General features: G+C 36.5%; 1 protein-coding gene across 19 annotated transcripts in view; it reads left to right on the top strand.

The window, feature by feature from the left end:
- Positions 1–22,214, top strand: part of LOC140621093 (RNA/RNP complex-1-interacting phosphatase-like) — a 73,965-nt gene that overhangs the window by 5,208 nt on the left and 46,543 nt on the right. For 17 of the 19 annotated variants that reach the window (XR_012020817.1, XR_012020818.1, XR_012020819.1 and 14 more), the window contains exons 2-4: positions 10,785–10,860; positions 13,463–13,594; positions 15,894–16,017. Coding sequence is in view for 12 of the 19 variants with exons in the window: in XM_072805968.1 (XP_072662069.1) it covers positions 10,785–10,860; positions 13,463–13,594; positions 15,894–16,017 (332 nt within the window). In the remaining 7 variants the exon portion in view is untranslated. The remainder of the gene's footprint in view (positions 1–10,784; positions 10,861–13,462; positions 13,595–15,893; positions 16,018–22,214) is intronic. The other 2 variants (XR_012020823.1, XR_012020824.1) reach the window with 1 other exon arrangement.

Below are 22,214 nucleotides of genomic sequence, written 5' to 3' on the forward strand. Positions count from 1 at the left end.
TAACTTTCTTGTCTAGCCACACTGCTTGGTTTATTATTCACATCAGTATCTAAAATTTCCTTGCCTAAAATAATATATATAAGAAGAAATAAAATTTCCTTGTTTTTTGTCGTTCCCTACTTTTGCTTTTCGCTCTCGTTCAGTTTAGTCATTTGCTTTTGCTTTTTTTTTTTTTTTTTAATTTTTATTTATTTATGATAGTCACAGAGAGAGAGAGAGAGAGAGGCAGAGACATAGGCCGAGGGAGAAGCAGGCTCCATGCACCGGGAGCCCGACGTGGGATTCAATCCCGGGTCTCCAGGATCGCGCCCTGGGCCAAAGGCAGGCGCCAAACCGCTGCACCACCCAGGGATCCCTAGTCATTTGCTTTTTCAACTCATATATCTAAAGATAATCAAGTTCTAGTACTGAAAATCACAAAACTGGATTATTATTGTAATGACAGCTATATCATGGTCCATAATAGAGATCAGCCGTTCTTTTCCTTTTCCACTCAGAGCTGCTATTCTAACCTTAAGCCTTCTATCCCACCTTTGACCTTGTACTCTCAGCAGCTCGTTTTGCTTTTTCAGAGGAAATCAAGTCTCAGAAATGAATTTGCGACAGTGACCACCAGCCCAACTTAACTTTAACAGCAGATATCCTTCTCTCCTGTCTCAGCTAAAGAGAGATGCTTTTTCTATCCACAACTGATCCTGTATGTATCCTAGATCCCAACCATTCTGTCTCCCCGGGCCCCTGCTTCATCAATTAACCTTTTCTTTAATCTTCAGTATACTTTTTCCTAGTTCCCTGTACCAGCTTCATCTCCCCTGTTCAACAGCAGCAAAAAACTAAGAGAAAATGCCTTCACTTGGACTATCCTCTGATTTCTGCTTTCTCTCCTCTCCCTTACTGCCACATTTGTGGAGAGAGTAATCTCCCATTCCCCATATCTGTTAACTCTTCTACCTGCAAAGTTCAGGCTTCCATCACTTACTGTGCCACTAAGGACTTTCTAATTGACAAATCCAGTGTATCTTCTTAGACCTTTTAAATGCACTTGGTTCTGTAGACCATTGCCCAGTCTTGAACTTTCCTTCTTTGATTTCTCTAACATCAATTTCTATTTTTCTTCTCCCATCTCTTTAGAACATTTTGAATTTTCTATACTTGTTCCTTTGGGATCTTGCTCTAGTCTCTTTTTTCTATGATTTCTTTTTTTAGCCATTTTTTTTCTCTTTGGCATATGAACACTTTGAAGTTCATCTTTAGAAAAGCAAAAAATAAAACAAAAAAATAAACATTAACTGTTGCTCTCTAGGGCTTTGTCCTTTATCTTGTTCTTTTTTTAATTTTATCCTCTTGAGTAGTCTCATAGCCTCAACTACCATCTGTAGGGTAATGAATTCTAACTCTTTAGCCAATACTCCTGACCTGAGCTCTACACTACTATGGGTACCCTTACCCCAATTTTCAAAACTCTGAATATGCAGTATTTAAAACCTGCCTTTCCTCACAAAACTTATTCTCTTTATTTCCCATTTTTTGAATGAAGCCAGTATCCAATCACCCAAGCTAAAACTAAGAACAATTCCGAAATTTAAATTTTTTTTAAACATCTCACACATAGTCAGCAGGTTATTTGATTCTGTCTCCTAAACAGTTGATCTTTGGAGCTTACTTTTGTCTTCATTGTTCTGTTTTAGTAGCCATGGTCTCTTGATAGTAGCCTCTAAATTGATGTCTTTTTCTCCAAGTTGTCATCTTCTGTTTATTTTTAAAATTAAATTAAGTAATTAAATTTTTAATTAAAGTATAATTAATATAGTATTACATTAGTTTCAGTTATACAACATAGCAATTCAGTAAGTCTGTACATTATGCCTTGCTTACAAGTGTAGCTATCATCTATCACCGTACAACAGTCTTATAGTATGATTTATTTTCCCTATGCTGTACCATTTATCCCCATGACTTATTTGTTCCATAAGTAGAAACCTGTATCTCCCAGTCTTCTTTATCCACTTTGCCCATCCCCTCCCCCTCTTCCCCTCTGGTAGCCATCACTTTGTATTTATGGGTCTGTTTCTGCTTTTTGTTTACTCATTTGTTTTGTTTTCTAGATTCTGCATATACCATATATGGTATTTGGCTTTCTCTGACTTATTTCACTTAGTGTAATATCCTCTAGGTTTATCATGTTGTTGAAAATTACTAGATCTCATCCTTTTTATGGCTGAGTAATATTTCACTATATGTACAAGTATATATATATATCACATTATTTTTATTATTAAGGTATAGTTAGTTGTCACATGATGTTACATTAGTTTCAAGTATACAACATAGTGATTGGACAAGTCTGTACACTATTATGCCACATCTTTTTTTATCCATTCATCTTACAATGGATACTTAGGTTTCTTCCATATCTTGGCTATTGTATTAATGTTATAATAAACATAGGGGTGCATATATCTTTTTGAATTAGTGTTTTTGTTTTCTTTGGGTATACTCAGTAGTAAAATTACTAGGTCATATGGTTTTTCTATCTTTAGTTTTTTAAGGACTCTCCATACTGTTTTCTATAGTGGCTGTACCAATTTTTACTTCTACCAATAGTGCACAAGGGCTCCTTTTCTCCACATTCTCATCAACACTTGTTCTTTCTTATCTTATTGATTCTAACCATACTGACAGGTGTAAGGCAATATGTCATTGGTTCTTTCTTTGTACTGTCACCAAACTGTCTCCTAAAATGCAAGCCTGATTTTCTGTTTTCATTTCTTCCATCTGGTAAAATCTGAGCTCTTTACATGGCATATATGAACTGTTTCTTTTCTTTTCTTTCTTTCTTTCTTTCTTTCTTTCTTTCTTTCTTTCTTTCTTTCTTTCTTTCTTTCTTTCTTTTTTTTTTCTGCTCTCCAGCATGCACATTACGCTAAAATCATACAAAACTGCTCACTGTATCCTGGGCCTGGCATGTGGCGTCATGCCTGCATGCCTTTTCATGTTTCATTCCTTCATGGAATGACACTCCTTTTTCCCTCATAAAGTTTCTGCTCAAGATTACTTTCTTTGTGATGCCGTCCCTAAATCGCTGTCGTGTGGCATTTTGTGGTAATTGTCTCTCTCTCCACCAGACTAAACATTTTTGAGGAGTAACACTTTCTCCATTTATTAGTATTTAATAAGTTTACTGAGTGAATAAATGAATAGCAATGAGCACAGTATCATCAGGTAACAGTGAAGCATGATTTCTGGATATTTTGGGTGATGCTCATATATTAAATTTGGGAAGGTCCTCAGCGATTATGTGATCCAGCTCTTCATTTAACAGGTACAGAAACTGAGGATGAGGAAGGTTAAGGGAACGAAGCACCTGTTTGTCAGGCACAGCATATGTATGGATGCCTTCATGTTTTGTTTTTGTTCTTCCCTCTATCTAGAATGAATTATTCTACCTGGCCATGTACTGCTTGTCTGTGGATCTTGTTTTTTCAGGGTTGTCCCTGGACTACCAGAATCAGAATTACCATTTAAATTGATTTAATTTAATAAGCAGAATCGCCTGTTTAAATACAGATTCCTGGCCTCCATCACAGAATTTCTCAATCCATCTCTGTGAGGGAATCCAAGAAATCTATTTTAATTGAAATTTCTCTGTAAATGTAGGAAACTAGTCTCTACTTCCTCCATTTTCTTCCTCTCCAAAACAATCACACAAAGTGTGTGTGTGGCTGGAGGGGAGGGGAGAAAAAAATTCATTCTAAGATGAGAAAGGAACTGTTTTAGTATACTGCCAAATCAAGAGCTTTCAATAAATCTTTTGTGATTTCCATCTTTGTTACTTAAAAAATAAAAGCAAACTGACTCCAAATTTTATAGTAATCAGAACAAAAACTAATTGAAGTTAACAGTGAGATTTGAGAGTTTAAGGAAAGGAAGGACACCTAAGTGATTTTTTTTTTATTTCACACCACTTTCCAGTGCTCTAATCACTGAATTCCACAATCCATCCCTCTCTAATATGTCAAATAGCAATGACTGATCTCTTTCTCCATCTGCTCCCTTATCTAGTGAGTAGATACATTTTAACCAAGGAAGTGGTATAGACTAAAAATGTACAGGGTTTCAAGACGGATTCAAAACGTGGCAGGTAAAGTTTTGATATTAAGACTGGTTTTCTGCCTTCTTTGAAAATATCCCTTCCTACCAGTAACCCAGTGTTTGGTTAGATGGAAAATTGATCTCTTTATATACCAAATTATTGGCAATTTGGGTAAAATATTTGAGGAAAAAAGTCTTAGTGGTTCTTATCCTCTTTTGAAAGTATATAGCCACTCTATGGGCACCTGAGTGATTCAGTCAGATAGGTGTCCACCTCTTGATTTCAGGTCAGGTCATGATTTCAGGGTCATAAGGTGGAGCCCCGTGTCTGGCTCAACCCTCAGTGGGGAATTTGTTTGAGATTCTCTCTCCCTCAGCCTCTCCCTCACCATCCCCCATGCACACGTGGCGTGTGTGCGCTTTCTCTCTCTCTCTCAAATAAATCTTAAAATTTGTTTTTAAGTATAGCTGCTCCTAAGTATAGTATGGTTATGAAAATTTTTTATTTTTATGTTACAGTTTAGAAATTGGAAGCCATTGAAATGGGAGCACTTTGGATTCTATTTTATCTTATCTCCATCTAGGGAGATGTATAACTTCAGATAAATAATTTTAAAATAATTAGATTTAGTTTCCTTTTCTGTAGAATGGGAACTTATTATGTGCTTATTTAATCATTCTCATCTTATTTTTTTAAAATAGATTTTATTTATTTATTCATGAGAGACACACACACACACACAGAGAGAGAGAGAAAGGCAGAGACACAGGCAGAGGGAGAAGCAAGCTCCATACAGGGAGCCCGACTTGGGACTCGGACCTGGGTAGGCAGCGCTAAACCGCTGAGCTACCTGGGCTGCCCATCATTCCCATCTTATTAATGGGAACTTAAATATGTGCTTATTTAATCATAGAAATGTAATGAGATCTAGCAAGGCAGGTAAAAATTAATTCAAAAATATATATCCTCTCTCTCTATATATATGTTCTTTATGAATGCAAATTATAACCAAATTTTATTTCCATGGGGGTCTGTAATAAGATTGTGGTGTTGGGGATTTTTAAAAAATAGAATCAAGGGGCGCCTGCATAGCTCAGTCAGTTAAGCATCTGCCTCCAGCTCAGGTCATGATCTCAGGGTTCTGGGATCAAGCCTCATGCCAGGCTCCCTGATCAATGAAGAATCTGCTTTTCCCTGTCTCTTTGCCCCTCCCGCCTGCTCATATTCTATCTCCCAAATAAATAAATAAAATCTTTAAAAAAATAAAAATAGAATCAAGCTGAAGGTCCTAAGAAAATAGCACAGGAATCGAGAAGAAACTCTAAAAAGCTTAAATTTGTACCATGGGGCAGAGGCGTCTTTTTTAGTTTCTACTTGGTGCCTATAGAGGACAGTGTTCTCTTTAAAAAGCTAAAAGTTCAAGTGTAAAATCCTTCCCTCCTTGCCTTTTTTTCCTAAACAAAGAGTTGCCTATACTCTCCTGCCTTTTTTGCCCTAAATATAGAATGTGGCTTTGCAGAGAAGTAATAAGACCTAGCTTCAAGTGTTGACTTTACTATTAGTTCACTGGGATACTAGGTAACTTCAATCAACTCTTGGCCTCATTTTTTTTCATTTCTTAAGTAGGGATAAGTAATACTACCTTAAAAAATTTATATTCTATTCCATATAGAGTCATGAGGAACAAATGAGATAATATTAATGAAAGTTTCTGAAAAAAATTCAAAGTCTAGGAATGTAAATTATTGTTACTACTACCTTGTAATTTTCACCAGAATGTGGTTAAGCTCTGGTTCCAGAAGTGGCTAATCAATATTAGTAAAATTACCTCAGTTATCTGTACTTTCATTTACTTTACCATGACTTTCTGTTTAATTTCTCCCAGAATTACTATATTATTTATTTAATGTATAAATATTATTTCAATCAAGTAAGTTATTGCTACTTGTCATTTTTTGGTGGGGTTTATGGCTCAGGAAAATACTTGTTCATATATTTTTATGGCCATATTCTAATCTTTATTAACAGACAGTTTATTGAACATACGGTACATACATACTGCCTATACCAAGTGCTTTGTGAGGATAAGACTTAACCAGAAAAAATTTAGGTACTCAGACATAATAATAGCTTGCTGAACTCTACAGTTCATTTAATTAACAGAAATAGCAATTCAGAGAAGAAAGAACTCAAAGGAGATTTTTTTTTTTTAGGGCAGAGTATTACAATTATATTTTTTATTATTTGTTTCTTGTTTTTATTTTTAAAAATTTCAGACCTTCAGAAAAGTAGGAATAATAGAGTAAATATTTGTATAACCTTTGCCCTACAATCTAATTTGCCACATTTGCTTGATCTTCATGTATATATACATATGCACTTATCACACTTTTTTTTTAACCACTTGATTTAGTTGCAGAGGCCATGACAGTATACTCCTGAATACTTCAGCATGTATCTCTTATAAACAAGATAAGTCCCTGTCTAATCACATATAATAATCAAACTTTGCAAATTAAACGGTGATACAATATTCTTATAGTTCATATCCAGATTTCCCAATATAATTATGATGGAGTTTGTTTTTGATCCCCAAAAGGCCATGCATAGATTTACTTATCTCTTCTACAATAGTCTATTTTTGGTCTTTCATGACATTGTTTTATTCAGAGTCTATAGGCCGTGGTTGGCAAAATATGGCCCATGGGCTGATCAACTGTTTCTTTTTTTTTTTTTTTAAATTTTTATTTATTTATGATAGTCACAGAGAGAGAGAGAGGCAGAGACACAGGCAGAGGGAGAAGCAGGCTCCATGCACCGGGAGCCCGACGTGGGATTCGATCCCGGGTCTCCAGGATCGCGCCCTGGGCCAAAGGCAGGTGCCAAACCGCTGCGCCACCCAGGGATCCCTGATCAACTGTTTCTATAAGTAAAAGTTTTATTGAAAAACAGCTATATACTCATTGATGCACATATTGCCTATAGTTACTTTTGTACTACAGTGGCAGATATGTGGCCCACAAGCCTAAAATGTTCAGGCTTTGACCTTTAGGAAGTTTGCTGATCCCTAATCTAGGCAGTTGGTTATGTATGACCCTCTTTTTGAGTTTGATGATTGTTTCTTTAATAAGATTCAGGTTAAACTTTTTTTGCTTTGGGATCCCTGGGTGGCGCAGCGGTTTAGCGCCTGGGCGCGATCCTGGAGACCTGGGATCGAATCCCACGTCAGGCTCCCGGTGCATGGAGCCTGCTTCTCCCTCTGCTTCTCCCTCTGCCTATGTCTCTGCCTCTCTCTCTTTCTCTCTCTGTGACTATCACAAATAAATAAAAATTAAAAAACAAAAAACAAAAAACTTTTTTTGCTTTGTCTTTTGGCAACAACACTACATTAGTATTGTTATATCTTACTCGGTATACTACAACAGGAGGCACATGAGGTCAGTTTGTCTTATTCTTTGTGATTTTAAGTCATGGAGGGAGATTGTAATAAAGGAAGACTTCATGAAAGAAATGATGTTTTAAACTAATCCTCAAGGACAGGATAGTATTTGAATAGGTGGAGAGATTTTTCTAGTAGACATTGTCTATAATATTCTTCTGTCACTGCTTCTGTTAATTCTAAATTAGTATTTTCATCCATTCACATGGCTGGAATGATTGATAGCTTAACAACTTATTGATCTGTTGGTGGCAATCAGAACATTATAGATTTTCTCCATGCGGTCTCTATCTTTTATTTATTTAATGTTGCAATGGTAATTGCCTTTTATCTTACACTGTGTCCAAGAATTCTGTAAGCAAGTTTTTTTGGCTTTGTATAGTGTACTCTAAAGATTTCTATCTTCTTTCAGAGCTTAATAAAATTTTATCTATATGAAAACCAGAACCCCAAAAGTAGTGCATTCCAGAAGCAAGTGTTGGGAATGTTTATAGATGCACTTTCTTTTCTTTTCTTTTTTTTTTTTTTTTAAAGTAGCTGGCTAGATAATTTAAATGAAGCACCAGCTTATTTAGATATTATCATTTATGTCATTGTGGAAACACTAGTTGTGGAAATGAATGGAAGAAGTGCATATTATAGTAATGTCAGCAATATTAGCAGATGGTCTAAAATTGCTAACATACGGTTCTCTTGTATTGTTAATGCAAAAAGAACAGCTTCCAACTGATGTCAGAACCAAAGATGAACATGTTTATAGAATTATCAGAGGGCATCCCTGGGTGGCTTAGCAGTTTGGTGCCTGCCTTTGGACCAGGGTGTGATCCTAGAGTCCCGGGATTGAGTCCCGCATCAGGCTTCCTGCATGGAGCCAGCTTCTCCTATATCTGTGTCTCTGCCTCTCTCTCTGTGTGTCTCTCATGAATAAATAAATAGAATCTTAAAAAATTATCATAGTCATAATCGAATGTCATTCATAATAGTGGAATTTGATGTACTATCAAGGAAATGATAAACGTCCTAAGTATTCAGGGCATCTTATTTCTCAAGTGAAGAATTCCATCAAAAAAAATGATCTTTTAAAAATGTCACGAGCAAAAATCTCAGAGTTAATGGGTTATTTAAAGGTAAAAATGTGAGGCCTTTTATTTACTTGTGCTAGAAATCACTTTCTAATTTTTAAAGAGAAAGAAACCTAGTCCAACATCATTGTTTTGTTACTAGATTTTGGGAGCATTTGGAGTCTATTTAAAAACTTGACAAACTGTATTTTTAAATTCCAGATAAGTCATCAAAATCAAATTTCTGTTCCTACAAAACAAAGGACCCTGGAACATAGTTATCACTCCTTTTTGAAGGATAGTTTTGCTGGATATAGAATTCTTAGTTTGCTGTATTTTTTTCAGCATTTTTAAAAAAGGTTTTATTTATTCATGAGAGACACAGAGAGAGAGAATGGCAGAGACATAGGCAGAGGGAGAAGCAGGCTCCATGCAGGGAGCCCGACATGGGACTCGATCCCGGGACTCCAGTATCGTGCCCTGAGCCAGAAGACAGATGCTTAGCCGCTAAGCCACCCAGGCATCCCTCTTTCATCATTTGAATGTCATCCTGCTACCTCTGATGTTCATTGTTTCTAATGAGAAGTCAGCTGTTAATCATATATAATCAGTATATTAAATAGTGATTTTATGAAACCAAACTTACTCAACATTTATTTAATATTTATGAATTCTCGGGATCCCTGGGTGGCGCAGCGGTTTGGCGCCTGCCTTTGGCCCAGGGCGCGATCCCGGAGACCCGGGATCGAATCCCACATCGGGTTCCCGGTGCATGGAGCCTGCTTCTCCCTCTGCCTGTGTCTCTGCCTCTCTCTCTCTCTCTCTCTGTGACTATCATAAATAAATAAAAATTAAAAAAATAATAATAATAATATTTATGAATTCTCTTTGGGGTGGCAGGTACTGTACTGTGAAGAAAGACAGATATGGTCACCCTCAAAGTTTATGATCAAGAGAGAAATCATGATTTGTCCAAAAAAAATCACATAATCATGTGTATAGTTTTAAACACTGTTAAGTACCAAGAAGGAAGGTGAAAGGTATGTGTGTAATGGTACTGGGTGAGGGATGACAGTCTCACTTCTGAGAACTGATACTGGAGCTATAAGCTGAGGGTGACTGAAAGAGTGAAATGGGAGAAGGGGGTGGAAGGAATAGCACAGAGCATTGGAAGGACTGAGGAAAAAGAAATAATGTGAAGCCAGAACCTGCAGAAGGGAAGGATGGTACAGAAATGAAGCTGGAGAAGTAAGCAGGGAATTTTAAGAAATCTGCATATGTTATAATTGGAATTTGTCAAAAATAGCTTGGGAATAATTATATAAGTTATTTTTAATATTGGTTTCTAAAAAAATTGGTTTCTCTACTTTGTTATTCATAAAAAGTCATCATAGATAAATGAAAATGTTTAAAATTAATGAACTATAGTTCTTAATTCAAGATTAATTAGAAATTAAAACGTGACAGTTAATGAACTTTAGTTCTTAATTCAAGATAAATCAGAGATTAAAAAAAAAAAGATAAATCAGAAATTAAAACATGACATCTCCAAAATAATCACGTTGAGAAAATGATTTGTTTCCTACTTACTAAAAAGACTGTAGATTTTTATATTTTACTTTTATTATCCTCATATTTAATACCTATTACCACTTTTTATTTTATATATAATCAATGACAATGGTATAAAAATTCATAAACTATTTTCCTTCTCTTACTATTGCCCAAGAAAAAAAACCCAAAATACCATTTTGGGTATTGGAAGTTTGTATCAAGAATGAATCCCACCTTTTTTACTATAGGAGTGCTGTATATATGTAAAACCTTCCTTTTTTTTTTTTTTTTTAAGATTTTATTTATTTATTCATGAGCGACACAGAGAGAAAGACAGAGGCAGAAACATGGAGAAGCAGGCCCCATGCAGGGAGCCTGATGTGGGACTCGATCCTGGGACTCCAAGATCACACCCTGGGCCGAAGGCAGGCATCAAACCACTGAGCCACCCAGGGATCCCCCTGTTTTTGTGTTTTTTGGCAGAGGATGCAGTAAATTAAAATTTGTATATGATAGCACTCAAAAAGCAACTAACCAACAAACGAGGCTCTATTTATTTAAAAAAAAAAACCTTATTTACCATCTTGAGTCCTTAAAATATTTTTATTATAATTGTAGTTGTTTATTTTCATTGCAGGTGGAGGACTGTGACGCCAATTGGACATCCTGTACCTGGAACACGATTTATTGCTTTTAAAGTTCCTTTAAAGGGAGTAAGTATATTATTTTCTTACCTATGTTATAAGGAGACTTGAGACTAATATGATCCATGTTTACTTATTTTTTCATAAAAATATGTGAAATTTCCAGCAAATGTTTGACATTATGGAGGTAACAGTAAACCTTTTCAGCCATGTAATTATTAATTGTTCATGCTAGTGTAAGAGACTAGTTTTGAATTATTTTTTTTAATAACAGCTTAATTGGTATATAATTCACCTAATCACATTCGCCTATTAACGTTTACAGTGATTTCTTAGTATATTCATAGAATTGGGCAGCTATCACCACAAGTTTAGGACATTTTCATCACTCCTTATTTCCTCCCCAAAAAACCCATGCACAGGAGCAGTCACTCCCCTTTCTCCCTCACTCCCACCTGCCACCTTGTAGGCAAACACTAATCTCCTTCCTATCTTCATAGATTTGACTGTTCTGGACCTTTCATGTAGATGGAATCATGTAATATCTGTCCTTAGTGATTGGCTTCTTTAGCATAATGTTTCAAGATTTAACCATGTTGTAGTGTGTATCATACTTCATTTCTTTTTATTGACAAGTTAAATTAATTTTTTAACAATTCAACTTAACTTATTGAAAACATTTAACAAGATTAAATACTTTTTGAGAGAAAATATCTTTTTTTTTTTTAAAGATTTATTTATTTATTCATGAGAGACACACACACACACACAGAGAGAGAGAGAGAGAGAGGCAGAGACACAGGCAGAGGGAGAAGCAGGCTCCACACAGGGAGCCTGACGTGGGACTCGATCCCAGGACTCCAGGACCACGCCCTGGGCCAAAGGCAGGCGCCAAACCGCTGAGCCACCATGGGATCCCCTGAGAGAAAATATCTTTAATCCTATTGTTATTTTTGCTTTTCATGTTTTGACCTATTTAAAAGTGATAGTCCAAAATAAAGATGGATAACTTTTGAGTACTCTCCCCCCAAATCAGCATTCCTTTACTGATTTGTCAAATCCATTGTACAGCATTTCCTAAAAGAATCAAAAGATACTTGAACCCCATGCCATGTTTTATATGGCCTCAGACCCATGGCAGCTTTAGTTTCTCCTATTTGCTCTGACATTGGTAATGTGTGAGCAGAGTTCAGAATCTTTCATACTGGCCTCCTAATTTAACTTAGATTTTTCTCTTTCACTGGTCTTTAAGTTACTTTTGTAGTATATTGAGATTTTAACATACTGAGATTTTAGTCTATTGAGAAGTAACTTGAAGTTACTTTTCAAGTATACTTGAATATAATGAATACATTTTTTAAAAAGATTTCCTTTATTTATTCATGAGAGACACAGAGAGGCAGAGACATAGGCAGAAGGAGAAGCAGGCTCCATGCAGGGAGCCCTATGTGGGACTCAATCCCAGAACTCCAGGATCACACCCTCAGCCAAAGGCAGACGCTCAACCTCTGAGCCACCCAGGTGTCCCAATATAATTAATACTTTAATTCACATACCACCAAGATCACCCTTTTAAAGAATATAATCAAGTGGTTTTTAATAAATTCATAGAGTTGTGTAATCAACGACACTAATTCCAGATCATTTTCATGCTATCAGAAAGAAACCCTGTACCCATTGGTAGTTACTCCCCATTTCCCCTCCCCCTGGCCACCACTAATCCACTTTCTGTCTGTAGATTTTCCTGTTTTGGACATTTCATATACTGGAATCTTGCAGCCTGTGGCTAGCTGTTTTCACTTAGCATATTTTTGAGATTCATTCATTTACAGCATACAATTCATTTCTTTTTATCTCCAAATTGAATTAATTTTAAAAACTTATCTATATTTGGCTTTGTAGTACGTTATTAACTGCAGTTTTTTTCTTATTAATCATATAATACAAAAATCAAATCTTTTGTACCATCAGTGCACACTACTTAGAGCAATAACAAATACAGCAGTCTAGAAGAATGCTGATAAGTTTATAGGCACTGACCAAAACTATAGATTTATCTCCAGACAATCCATATATAACATTTGATAACATTTTAAAAATTCTATACTCTTCTCTGTTTAATATAAACATGGAAATTTAGAACCTGGGAGAAAAATGAGCATTTAATCAAACGAGTCAAACTGGTATCATGTGCTGGATAAAGATGAAAATCTCTGGGTTACAATCTTGACTGCCATCTAGCCTGTGAGGTTGGACAAGTAATTTAACTTTTCTTTCTTTCTTTTTTTTTAATTTTTAATTTAACTTTTCAAAGTCTCAGCTCAAATGAGAATTCTACTACAAAATTATTTTTCACTCAGAGTTAATACTTTACTTCAAACTGAACTTGGTGCAAGGAAATTCCAGGGCACCAAAGCAGGATAGTTTCTTTTTGAAGTGTTCTGAGTCCTTGGTGAGAAGGACATGTGTAAAATCACTGAAGCAAAAGATGTAAGTATGTTTAGGCTCTTCTCACAGCTCTAATTCCTTATGAGCTTTGACAATGTTCTTTAAAGCTATGACAGTTTTCATTGATTCTTTTTGCCTTCTTATGTTTTCTTTTCCTTGTTTGTTTTATGTTAGGTACATTTTATCTGTATTTTGTAACATTGCTGTTCATTTTTCATTATAGGCAGTTAATCAGAGACTTACTCCAACCCAGAAGTTTACACCAAAAGATTTGATCAGTGCAATAAAAGCACTAAATGTGGAGCTTGGATTAATTATCGATCTAACATATACCACAAGATATTATGAAGTTAAGGTAAAGTTAGATATGTCTTGAAATAGAAAAGGTTTTTTAATATGGCATTTAGAAAGTAACTCTTGTGGCCATGTCAATATAAATTTCAGAATTTTCCATGTGTAATTTCTTAGAAATCTTCTTAATCCTTCACATGATCATGTAATACCTTTTTTTGAAAAGGGTTGTTTAGAGAGGAAAAAATGGAATGTTTTCTTTCAAGAGAACAAACATAGAATAAAGGAGTATACATAGAAATAAGAAAGGAAAAGCAAAAAAGGGAGCAAGGAAACAGAAGGAAAGAGCAGCATGATGGAAAAGAAAGCAAAAGAAAAAAGATAAAAACATGAGATGCATATTACTCTACAATAGTGTTTTTTTTAACTTTCTTTTGCAGCAAAATCCTTTCAATTATATCTTGCTCCAAAACCCATTATATAAAGCAGATAAACTGGGAAGTGTACTGGCCGAAGCAGGAGATTAGGATCCACTAGGCCTCATCATCCTCCAATCCTCTCCTCCCTGTCCCTAAGTCTTGGTGACAGGACTTAGCTAAGGGCTCTGAAGAGCAAGAGAATTTTAAAACCTTGTTCTAGAGAGAATAACTCTTGAGCCTTGCTCTTCAGTTGGATTGGTGCTATCCAAGGTGTCTCTGTCATTCCTGCCCTGATTAGGTGACATTTAGTCTTGGATATTTTGCTGCCTTGTCAAATTTCATCACACGTATAACTAAACATACTATCATTTCTTTAGTTCCATACCACTCCTTCTCAAAAATACAAATTCATAATCTCTTCAGCTTCCTTGTTTCTCCTGAGCCTATCAGTCAAGTTCAAATCACTTGAGTCCTCTGTCTTCCTGGTGCCCTCTATCAAGAATTAAACCCTATAGATTTTTTTCTTCTAAAGTGTGTCTCATATTCTCTAGCTTTTTTGCCTCATTCTTCAGGAGCTAACCTTTTTAATTCTTCTTTGAGTAGTTGTTTCTAAATGTAATTTTCATGCCCATTCCAGGTCCTTTCTAAAAAAAAATCTCAGTTCTCTCAGCCCTCCCCACTGTTTAAATGTATCACATCTAAACTCCTCTCCCTGTTTTTCAAAGCCCAATTTAATCTGACTCCCTTCTCATCATGCTCTTTGTTTCTTACAACAAACCATCTCTTCACTATCTCATGAACATTCTTATTTTTCTGTGCCTCAAATCATTCCATAAACTTGGAATTTTTTTCTCTCCCTCCCTATCCAAAACTTTACTTTTTCTTCAAGGCTTAACATTTACAGCTTCTCGTGAATTCTTGTGCATATTTATTCAGCATATAACTATTCAGAGGTCATTATTCTTATTTTTCTAAAACTATTAACTGTGCCTAGGATCTTACTGTGTGTATTTTACACTCACTGCCAACCTTGATATTCTTTAAATGAATGTTGCTAATTGATTAATTGGTTTACTTGAATGATGAAATTAGCCCTTCTATTTTTAGGCTCTCCACTTTAGACTTCTTGCAAACTTAAGAATGAGTCAGGCAAACATGTAACCACTTTAAAACAGCCTTACTAAACATTGCCTAAGCTGACATCTAGAATCGTAACACTAACTATAGAGTTAACACTCTAAGTTTGTAATTTTTTATTTTATTTATTTATTTATTTATTTATTTATTTATATTCATTCATTCATTCATTCATTCATGAGAGACACAGAAAGAGAGAGAGGCAGAGACACAGGCAGAGGGAGAAGCAGGCTCCATGCAGGGAGCCCGACGCGGGACTCGATCCCAGGTCTCCAGGATCACACCCTGGGCTGCTGGCAGCACTAAACTGCTGTGCCACCGGGGCTGCCCTGTTTGTATATTAGGTTGACCCTGTGCCTGCTTAATCACTTGAATCCCAATCTCATGACTGTCATTGGCCACTAGGAATGTGGCTATTTTATAACTTCTTTTCATGTAGACTACAAAAGAGTTCCACACAAATAGAAACTCCTAGGTGTCTCTGTCAGTTGAGTGTCCAACTCTTGATTTTGGCTCAGGTCATGATCTGGAACCTGGTGTCATGCTCCGTGCTCAGCAGGGAGTCTGCTTGAGATTCTCCTCCCTCTGCGCCTGCCCCCCATTTGCACACTTGCGCTCTCTCTCTTTCTCTTCCAGAATAAAATCTTTAACATTAAAAAAAAAAGTTCAACACAAATTGATTTAAGGTGTACCTTCAGTATAGTCTTTGTACCTGATTTTAAAAATATTGAATTACTGGTAAGTTTTAAGTTGAAGAATTTGTTTTTAATAACTTATAATTGTTGCATTCTATTTTCCCATTTCTAGGATTTACCTAAAAGTATACATTATAAAAAACTTTATACTGTTGGACTTGAAGTCCCTGACAATGCTACTATTCTACAGTTCAAAAAGTGGGTCAGAAAGTTCCTGTGGGAAAATGCAGAAAATGGTAATAACCTTTAATGTAATCAAAATGTTTTTAGTTAATTGATAAAGAATTTTAGTAGAAATTATTGTAGACCACTTAAAGGTGATATAATATATATATTTCGTTTATATACTTCTAGTTAAAAGGACATTATCAAAGATTTCCCCTTAGATTACAATGCATGACCCTCATTTAAAAAAGACTTGGTTTGGAGAAAGTAAAGCATACAGAAAAGGTGCATTGACTTTGCTTTGCAAATAGATTCCCTACAGCATTCTTTAAATGCTGACACCCTCGGGACAGATAAAAATATAACTCAGTATTTTAAAATTGACTTATAAATAACTTTTCTTGAAAGAATATATAGCATAAAATAAGGTACATCTTAGTCTTTTTGGTGTACAGTTTAGCTTCATATAGTAAAGAAAGATAAAACTTACAGCCTTATGTAAACCTTTTAATTCCATGAATGTATTTTGGGGAATGTCTTCCCTAAATAAACAGAAGTATAGGTAAACATGTGAACAAGAATGTTCACTGATGTGTTTATAATACTGAAATATTGGAAGGGATCTAAAGGATCATTAATATGAAATTGATTAAATTCCTGCATTTACATACACATATGGAAAAATAGGCAGATGTTAAAAACCGAGTAGAAGAATATTCTTAGTGACTTGGCAAAATGCTTGTGCAATATTTGTAAATGGCGATTTCACTGCATAATTATATTTATAAATAACATGAGCAAACATACCCGTGAAGATAAACATCACAATGTTAGTAGTGGCATCTGATTGTGATTTTTGTCTTCATATTTGTACTTCCTATGTTTTAGGTGTTTTGTTTTTTATAATGGACGTGTTTATAGTTTTAAAAGATTGCTTAAAAAAACAAAGTGTTATATCCAATTGTTCGTTTTGTTTTGTTTTGTTTTTTAAGATTTTATTTAGTCATGAAAGACACGGACAGAGAGGCAGAGATACAGGCAGAGGGAGAAGTAGGCTTCCTTCAGGGAGCCTGATGTGGGACTCTATCCCGGGACCCCGGGATCACTACCTGAGCCAAAGGCAGATGCTGAACCACAGAGCCACCCATGTGGCCCTATCCAATTGTCTTAATGCTTAGTAGCCAAAGACTTCTGTCTGGTAGAGGCTTTACCATAGACTGTGGAAGACCTCAGAGGTGATCTAGCCACATGAGCATCCTCACTGTAGTGATTGCCTGCTTGTCTGGGTCATAAGAGCTACTAAACTTCAAAATTAGTAAACTAGAGTGTATCTAGGATTAGTCTCAATGGCTAATAAATACTACTTATGGACAGTATGTCTATAGCATAGATTTCTCAGGTGACACCTACACTCGGCGAAGTTCTCATTCTCCTACTCCCACTAGATCTAACACTTTGGATGCCGTCCTTTCTCTCCCCACCTGTTAGTCCTTCTAGGTTTTTTTTTTTATGTTCCTTACCCTGCCTGCCCTGCTGGCTGAAAAAATCAACTCTGCTTTCCCAACACTTTTAGCTTTCTTAATTTCTCTCTTCTTTTTGACCTTTCCCCGTACCTGAGCTAAGTAATTACAATAAATATCAATTGCTCCTTACTTTCCTGCATCAGTCTCCTGAACTAAGCAATTTTTTACATCTAGAAATGTAAAAATGATAAGAAACCTATTTTTGAGGTAAATGAACAGAAAGAAAAGGATGAGGTTGGTACTTCCTACCTAGTGTTGTGGCCTTAGGGAAGAATTTCAGGAGACAAGCCCTACTTCTTCTTGGAAGTGGCTTATTTCAGATGCATTGCTAATGGAGCCTGAGAAGTAGAATTGGTTTCAGGGTTTCAGGCTGATAGGAATGGTTACAATGCTAGCTGCACACAGCAGCCTTACTCTGGACCTGCTGCTTCTAATTTTTCCTTTGTCTGTCTCAGCAAATAAAAAACAGCTTCTTAAGCTTATTTACCCCAATAACTAGGCAAAGGGGATTGGAGGGGGTGTGGTAATTCCTGTTTGTTAGACTATTTATTTTAGGAAGACAGATTTAATGAATCAGAACATTGTTCCTACTAGATACTGCTAAGCAGTGTAAAGTTACATTTTAGTTTATGATACCAAGAGTTTGTAATGCTTTGGGTACTAGAACATTGTGATCTTAAGTTCTTGATTTTAAAAACCAAGTGGAGAAAAAAATCTGTAAAAAGAAAAATCTATATGTAGGCTGAAAAGACACTGTTAAATAACAAAAATTCAGTTGAGTAAATTAAAGATCAAACTGGCTTTATTCAGTGATTCATGAAATGGCCAGCATCCCATCTAGCAAATAGAAAGGAGCTCTATCCAGAAAAAGAAAGGTTTTTAAAGGCAGAGAGAAAATTATTCGCAAAGAACGCATTTTAGGTAAGGCCACTCTCCTTTAGGCAACTCAAAGGGTCTGTCAGCTGATTATCTCCTTTTGCCGCTCAGGACATTCCAAGTTGGCTGTTAAAAGTCACATTTCGGGGATCCCTGGGTGGCGCAGCGGTTTGGCGCCTGCCTTTGGCCCAGGGCGCGATCCTGGAGACCCGGGATCGAATCCCACGTCAGGCTCCCGGTGCATGGAGCCTGCTTCTCCCTCTGCCTGTGTCTCTGCCTCTCCCTCTCTCTCTGTGACTATCCTAAATAAATAAATAAATAAATAAATAAATAAAAATAAATAAAAGTCACATTTCTGGGAGAAGCTGAAGCTGCACTTAGGTATTAAATTTTGGTGGGGTTTAGCATAAGTGATTCCAGTTTGGGCCTGTTCTCTCCTTTTTAACAATACACATCCCTTTTTTATCTTTATTCTAAAAATTAATCACCAGCAGATCTTCAAGAAATATTTTCTAAAATACCATGTAAATACTCAACCCTAGTTTAATCTAACAGTCCTCCTTCCCTTCTCCTGCATGCTAGGGAAGATGCCTCCACAGTATGGCTGGGTGCCACCATGGGGCAATGGTTAAGGGTTTCAGTTGGATTTTTAGTGCTGCTTGGCAGTCCTCTCCCTGTCCCCTGCCAGCTCGCTCATCTCCTTCTGAATCTTGGCTACATCACACTTCTTCATGCTCAGGTAGCATAGCTCCCCACTTCTCAGGGAAAACAGAGATCCCTTTCTTACTCTCACCTGCATCCATACTCACATATTCTTCCTTCCTTCTGCTTTCCTAAGAAAAGCAGACCAGACCTCCACCTCTGCTCCAGCCCTGCCTTCAGGACATTTTTTCATATTCTCAGCTCTGTACTACCAATGTATAAACATGCACGGGCCTCTCCTAGGTCTTAAAATAATCCTCCCTTCTCCATCTTGAAACCTTAATTCTTTCTTTCATACTGTTTCCTTCTTCTGTTGATTACACTTTTAGAAGAGTTGTCCCCACTCATTGTGTCCATTTCATTACTGTTCACCAAGGAGATTCTTATTGACCACCCATAATCTGATTTCTGCAGCTCTCTAATTGTAGTTTAGTTGGAAGCTTGTAGAAATCCAAAGAATAGTTTTCTATCTGTATATTGCTTAGATCTCTTTAAGCTTAACCTCTGCTGTTCATTCCTTCCTTAAAACTTTCCTCTTGGCTTCTATGATACTGTTTTCCTCATTTTTTTTCCTACCTGTTCTTCAATGTTTTCAGTTTTCTAGCCAGTAATTTCCTTTTCCTAGTTTTCTTTGCTAATAATTTTCCTCCCTCTCCCCCCCACCTCCTCTCTGCCATTTATTCTACTCAAATCCTTGATGACTCCTGTTCTTAAGATTCTGTGCTTTTGGCAACTGCAGAGCTGGGGAGAGATCCTGGATGTCAGATCTCATTGTCTTCCCAGTCCTTCCATTCCTTCCCCAATCCCCTCAGTAAAATGATTTGATTAAAAAAAGAAGTCTTTTCACTTCACTTTGTCTCATCTTTTCCTGTTTTCAACTTTCACCTCCAAACCTGTATCTCTTGCACAAACCTTTCTCCTGAGTTCCATGTTCACATGTACCTTGTATCCACCATGAGGTTTATCTGGCACCAATAAACTGAACAAGTCAAAAACAGAACTCTTTAATCTTCCTTCTCCTGCCCCTATCTCCCCAGATATACTCTCATCCCTCTGATCTGGGTTATTTTAATGGCCTCCTGCATAGGTTTCTTGTCTCTACTCCCACCAGTCATTCCTCCAAACTTGCATGAATTTCTTTCTAAAATGCACATGTAATCAGGTCTTACTTAAAATCCTTCAGTGGTATCCCATCTATTAAGCACCAGATTCCTTAACAAAGTGCTTCATGACTTGATTTTTGGCTTCCTTTTTAAAAGCCTCTTTTTTTAAAAGTTTATTTATTTATTTATTTATTTATTTATTGTAATTTCTACATCCAACGTGGGGCTCGAACTCATAATCCGAGATTAAGAGTTGCACACTCGGGATCCCTGGGTGGCTGGCGCCTGCCTTTGGCCCAGGGTGTGATCCTGGGGTCCCAGGATGGAGTCCCGCGTCGGGCTCCCAGCATGGAGCCTGCTTCTACCTCTGCCTCTCTCTCTCTCTCTCTCTCTATGTCTATCATGCATAAATAATAAATAAAATCTTAAAAAAAAAAGAGTTGCACACTCTTCTGACTGAGCCAGCCAGGCACCCTATAAAAGCCTCTTATATTTTTTTCACATATGTTTCATGTGTCTATTTCCCACACAAGTGCTGTACTCCTAGCATTTGCACACTCACCTGTCCTATTGAAATGTTTTCCCATCTTGTTTTTGATGAACTTCCTCTCATTTCTCAAGATTATCTCAGTGTTTCTTTTAAACTTTACTCTGAAACCTCCTCTGCCCCAGTGCAAATTTAAGGACTCTTATGTATTCTCATAACACCTTGGTGTACATTCATCATGTATTCTTAGGATAAATGCTTTGTTTTCTTATAGCTCTTCCCCTACTAGACTCTAAATTCATTGAGGTGCCAGATAGATTCAACTGGACTTAACCTGCCTATCATTGTTTAAATGAAAACCTCACCTTTGTGTTGTGTGTATGTGTGTGTAAAGCCATATGGAGATATTTGAAAAAAATATGTATTTAACAGGAAAAAATTTTCAGATAGTCATCATTCTTCTACATGCAAAGGCCATAAATTAGTTCTATTATTTTCTACAAAAATAAATTCCATTTCATTCCAACTATAAAATAATGAAAACAGGTTTCTAAAATCTATTATAAATTGATTCTAAATATTTTCACCTGGAAATTTATGGTATTTGAAGGTAATTTAAATACCTGGAAATACGGGTTTTGACTCTGTGTCAGTTGAAAACAGTGCCCTAAGGCAGCCCAGGTGGCTCAGCGGTTTAGCGCCGCCTTCAGCCCAAGGTGTGATCCTGGAGACCCCAGGATCGAGTCCCATGTTGGGCTCCCTGCATGGAGCCTGTTCTCCCTCTGCCTGTGTCTCTGCCTCTGCCTGTGTCTCTGCCTCTTTCTCTCTCTCTCTCATGAATAAACAAAATCTTAAAAAAAAATAAAAAAGCAAACAGTGCCCTAGCGAACACTAAATGAATGCTTCCTGAACTTTCCTTCACATATAGCCCTTAAGAGAGGTAGCAAATTAGCTCTTTTGAGAAGTTCTGGCAGTTGAGAGGATAGGAAAGGTGAATATAAGGTAAATACAAGTGAAGAAAAAAACATCTAGAGCATGAATCTTACTGAAACATTTCCTTAGAATTGATACCCAGGAGATGAATATGACTCTTAGAATCCATCTTCTCTAGGGAAGTACTCAAATTTTAACATCATGGGTAGGGAAACTCTTTAAAAGATAGGTCCCTTCCACCATGCAGATAAAGGTTCCTGGCCCATCCACCAAGGTCAGTAGATTCATCTTTTAATTCTTCAACTGTGGTATCAAATAATGTGCCTTACAGGAGAAATGGTGTTACTATTAACCAGGAAGTATGAGTACATTTCATTGAATGCAAAGACAATTAAGATCAAAGAAGTAGAGCAGCCCAGGTGGCTCAGCAGTTTAGCGCCACCTTTGGCCCAGGCATAATCCTGGAGTCCTGGGATCGAGTCCAACATCTGGCTTCCTGCACGGAGCCTGCTTCTCCTTCTGCCTGTGTGTGTGCCTCTCTCTCTCTGTGCCTCTCATGAATAAATAAATAAAATTCAAAAAATACATATATCAAAGAAGTAAGTTTAAAATTATTTTTCTTTTTTCAAAATTTTTAAAAATTA

Source organism: Canis lupus, chromosome 29, assembly GCF_048164855.1.
Source record: "Canis lupus baileyi chromosome 29, mCanLup2.hap1, whole genome shotgun sequence".
NCBI classification, from domain to species: domain Eukaryota; kingdom Metazoa; phylum Chordata; class Mammalia; order Carnivora; family Canidae; genus Canis; species Canis lupus.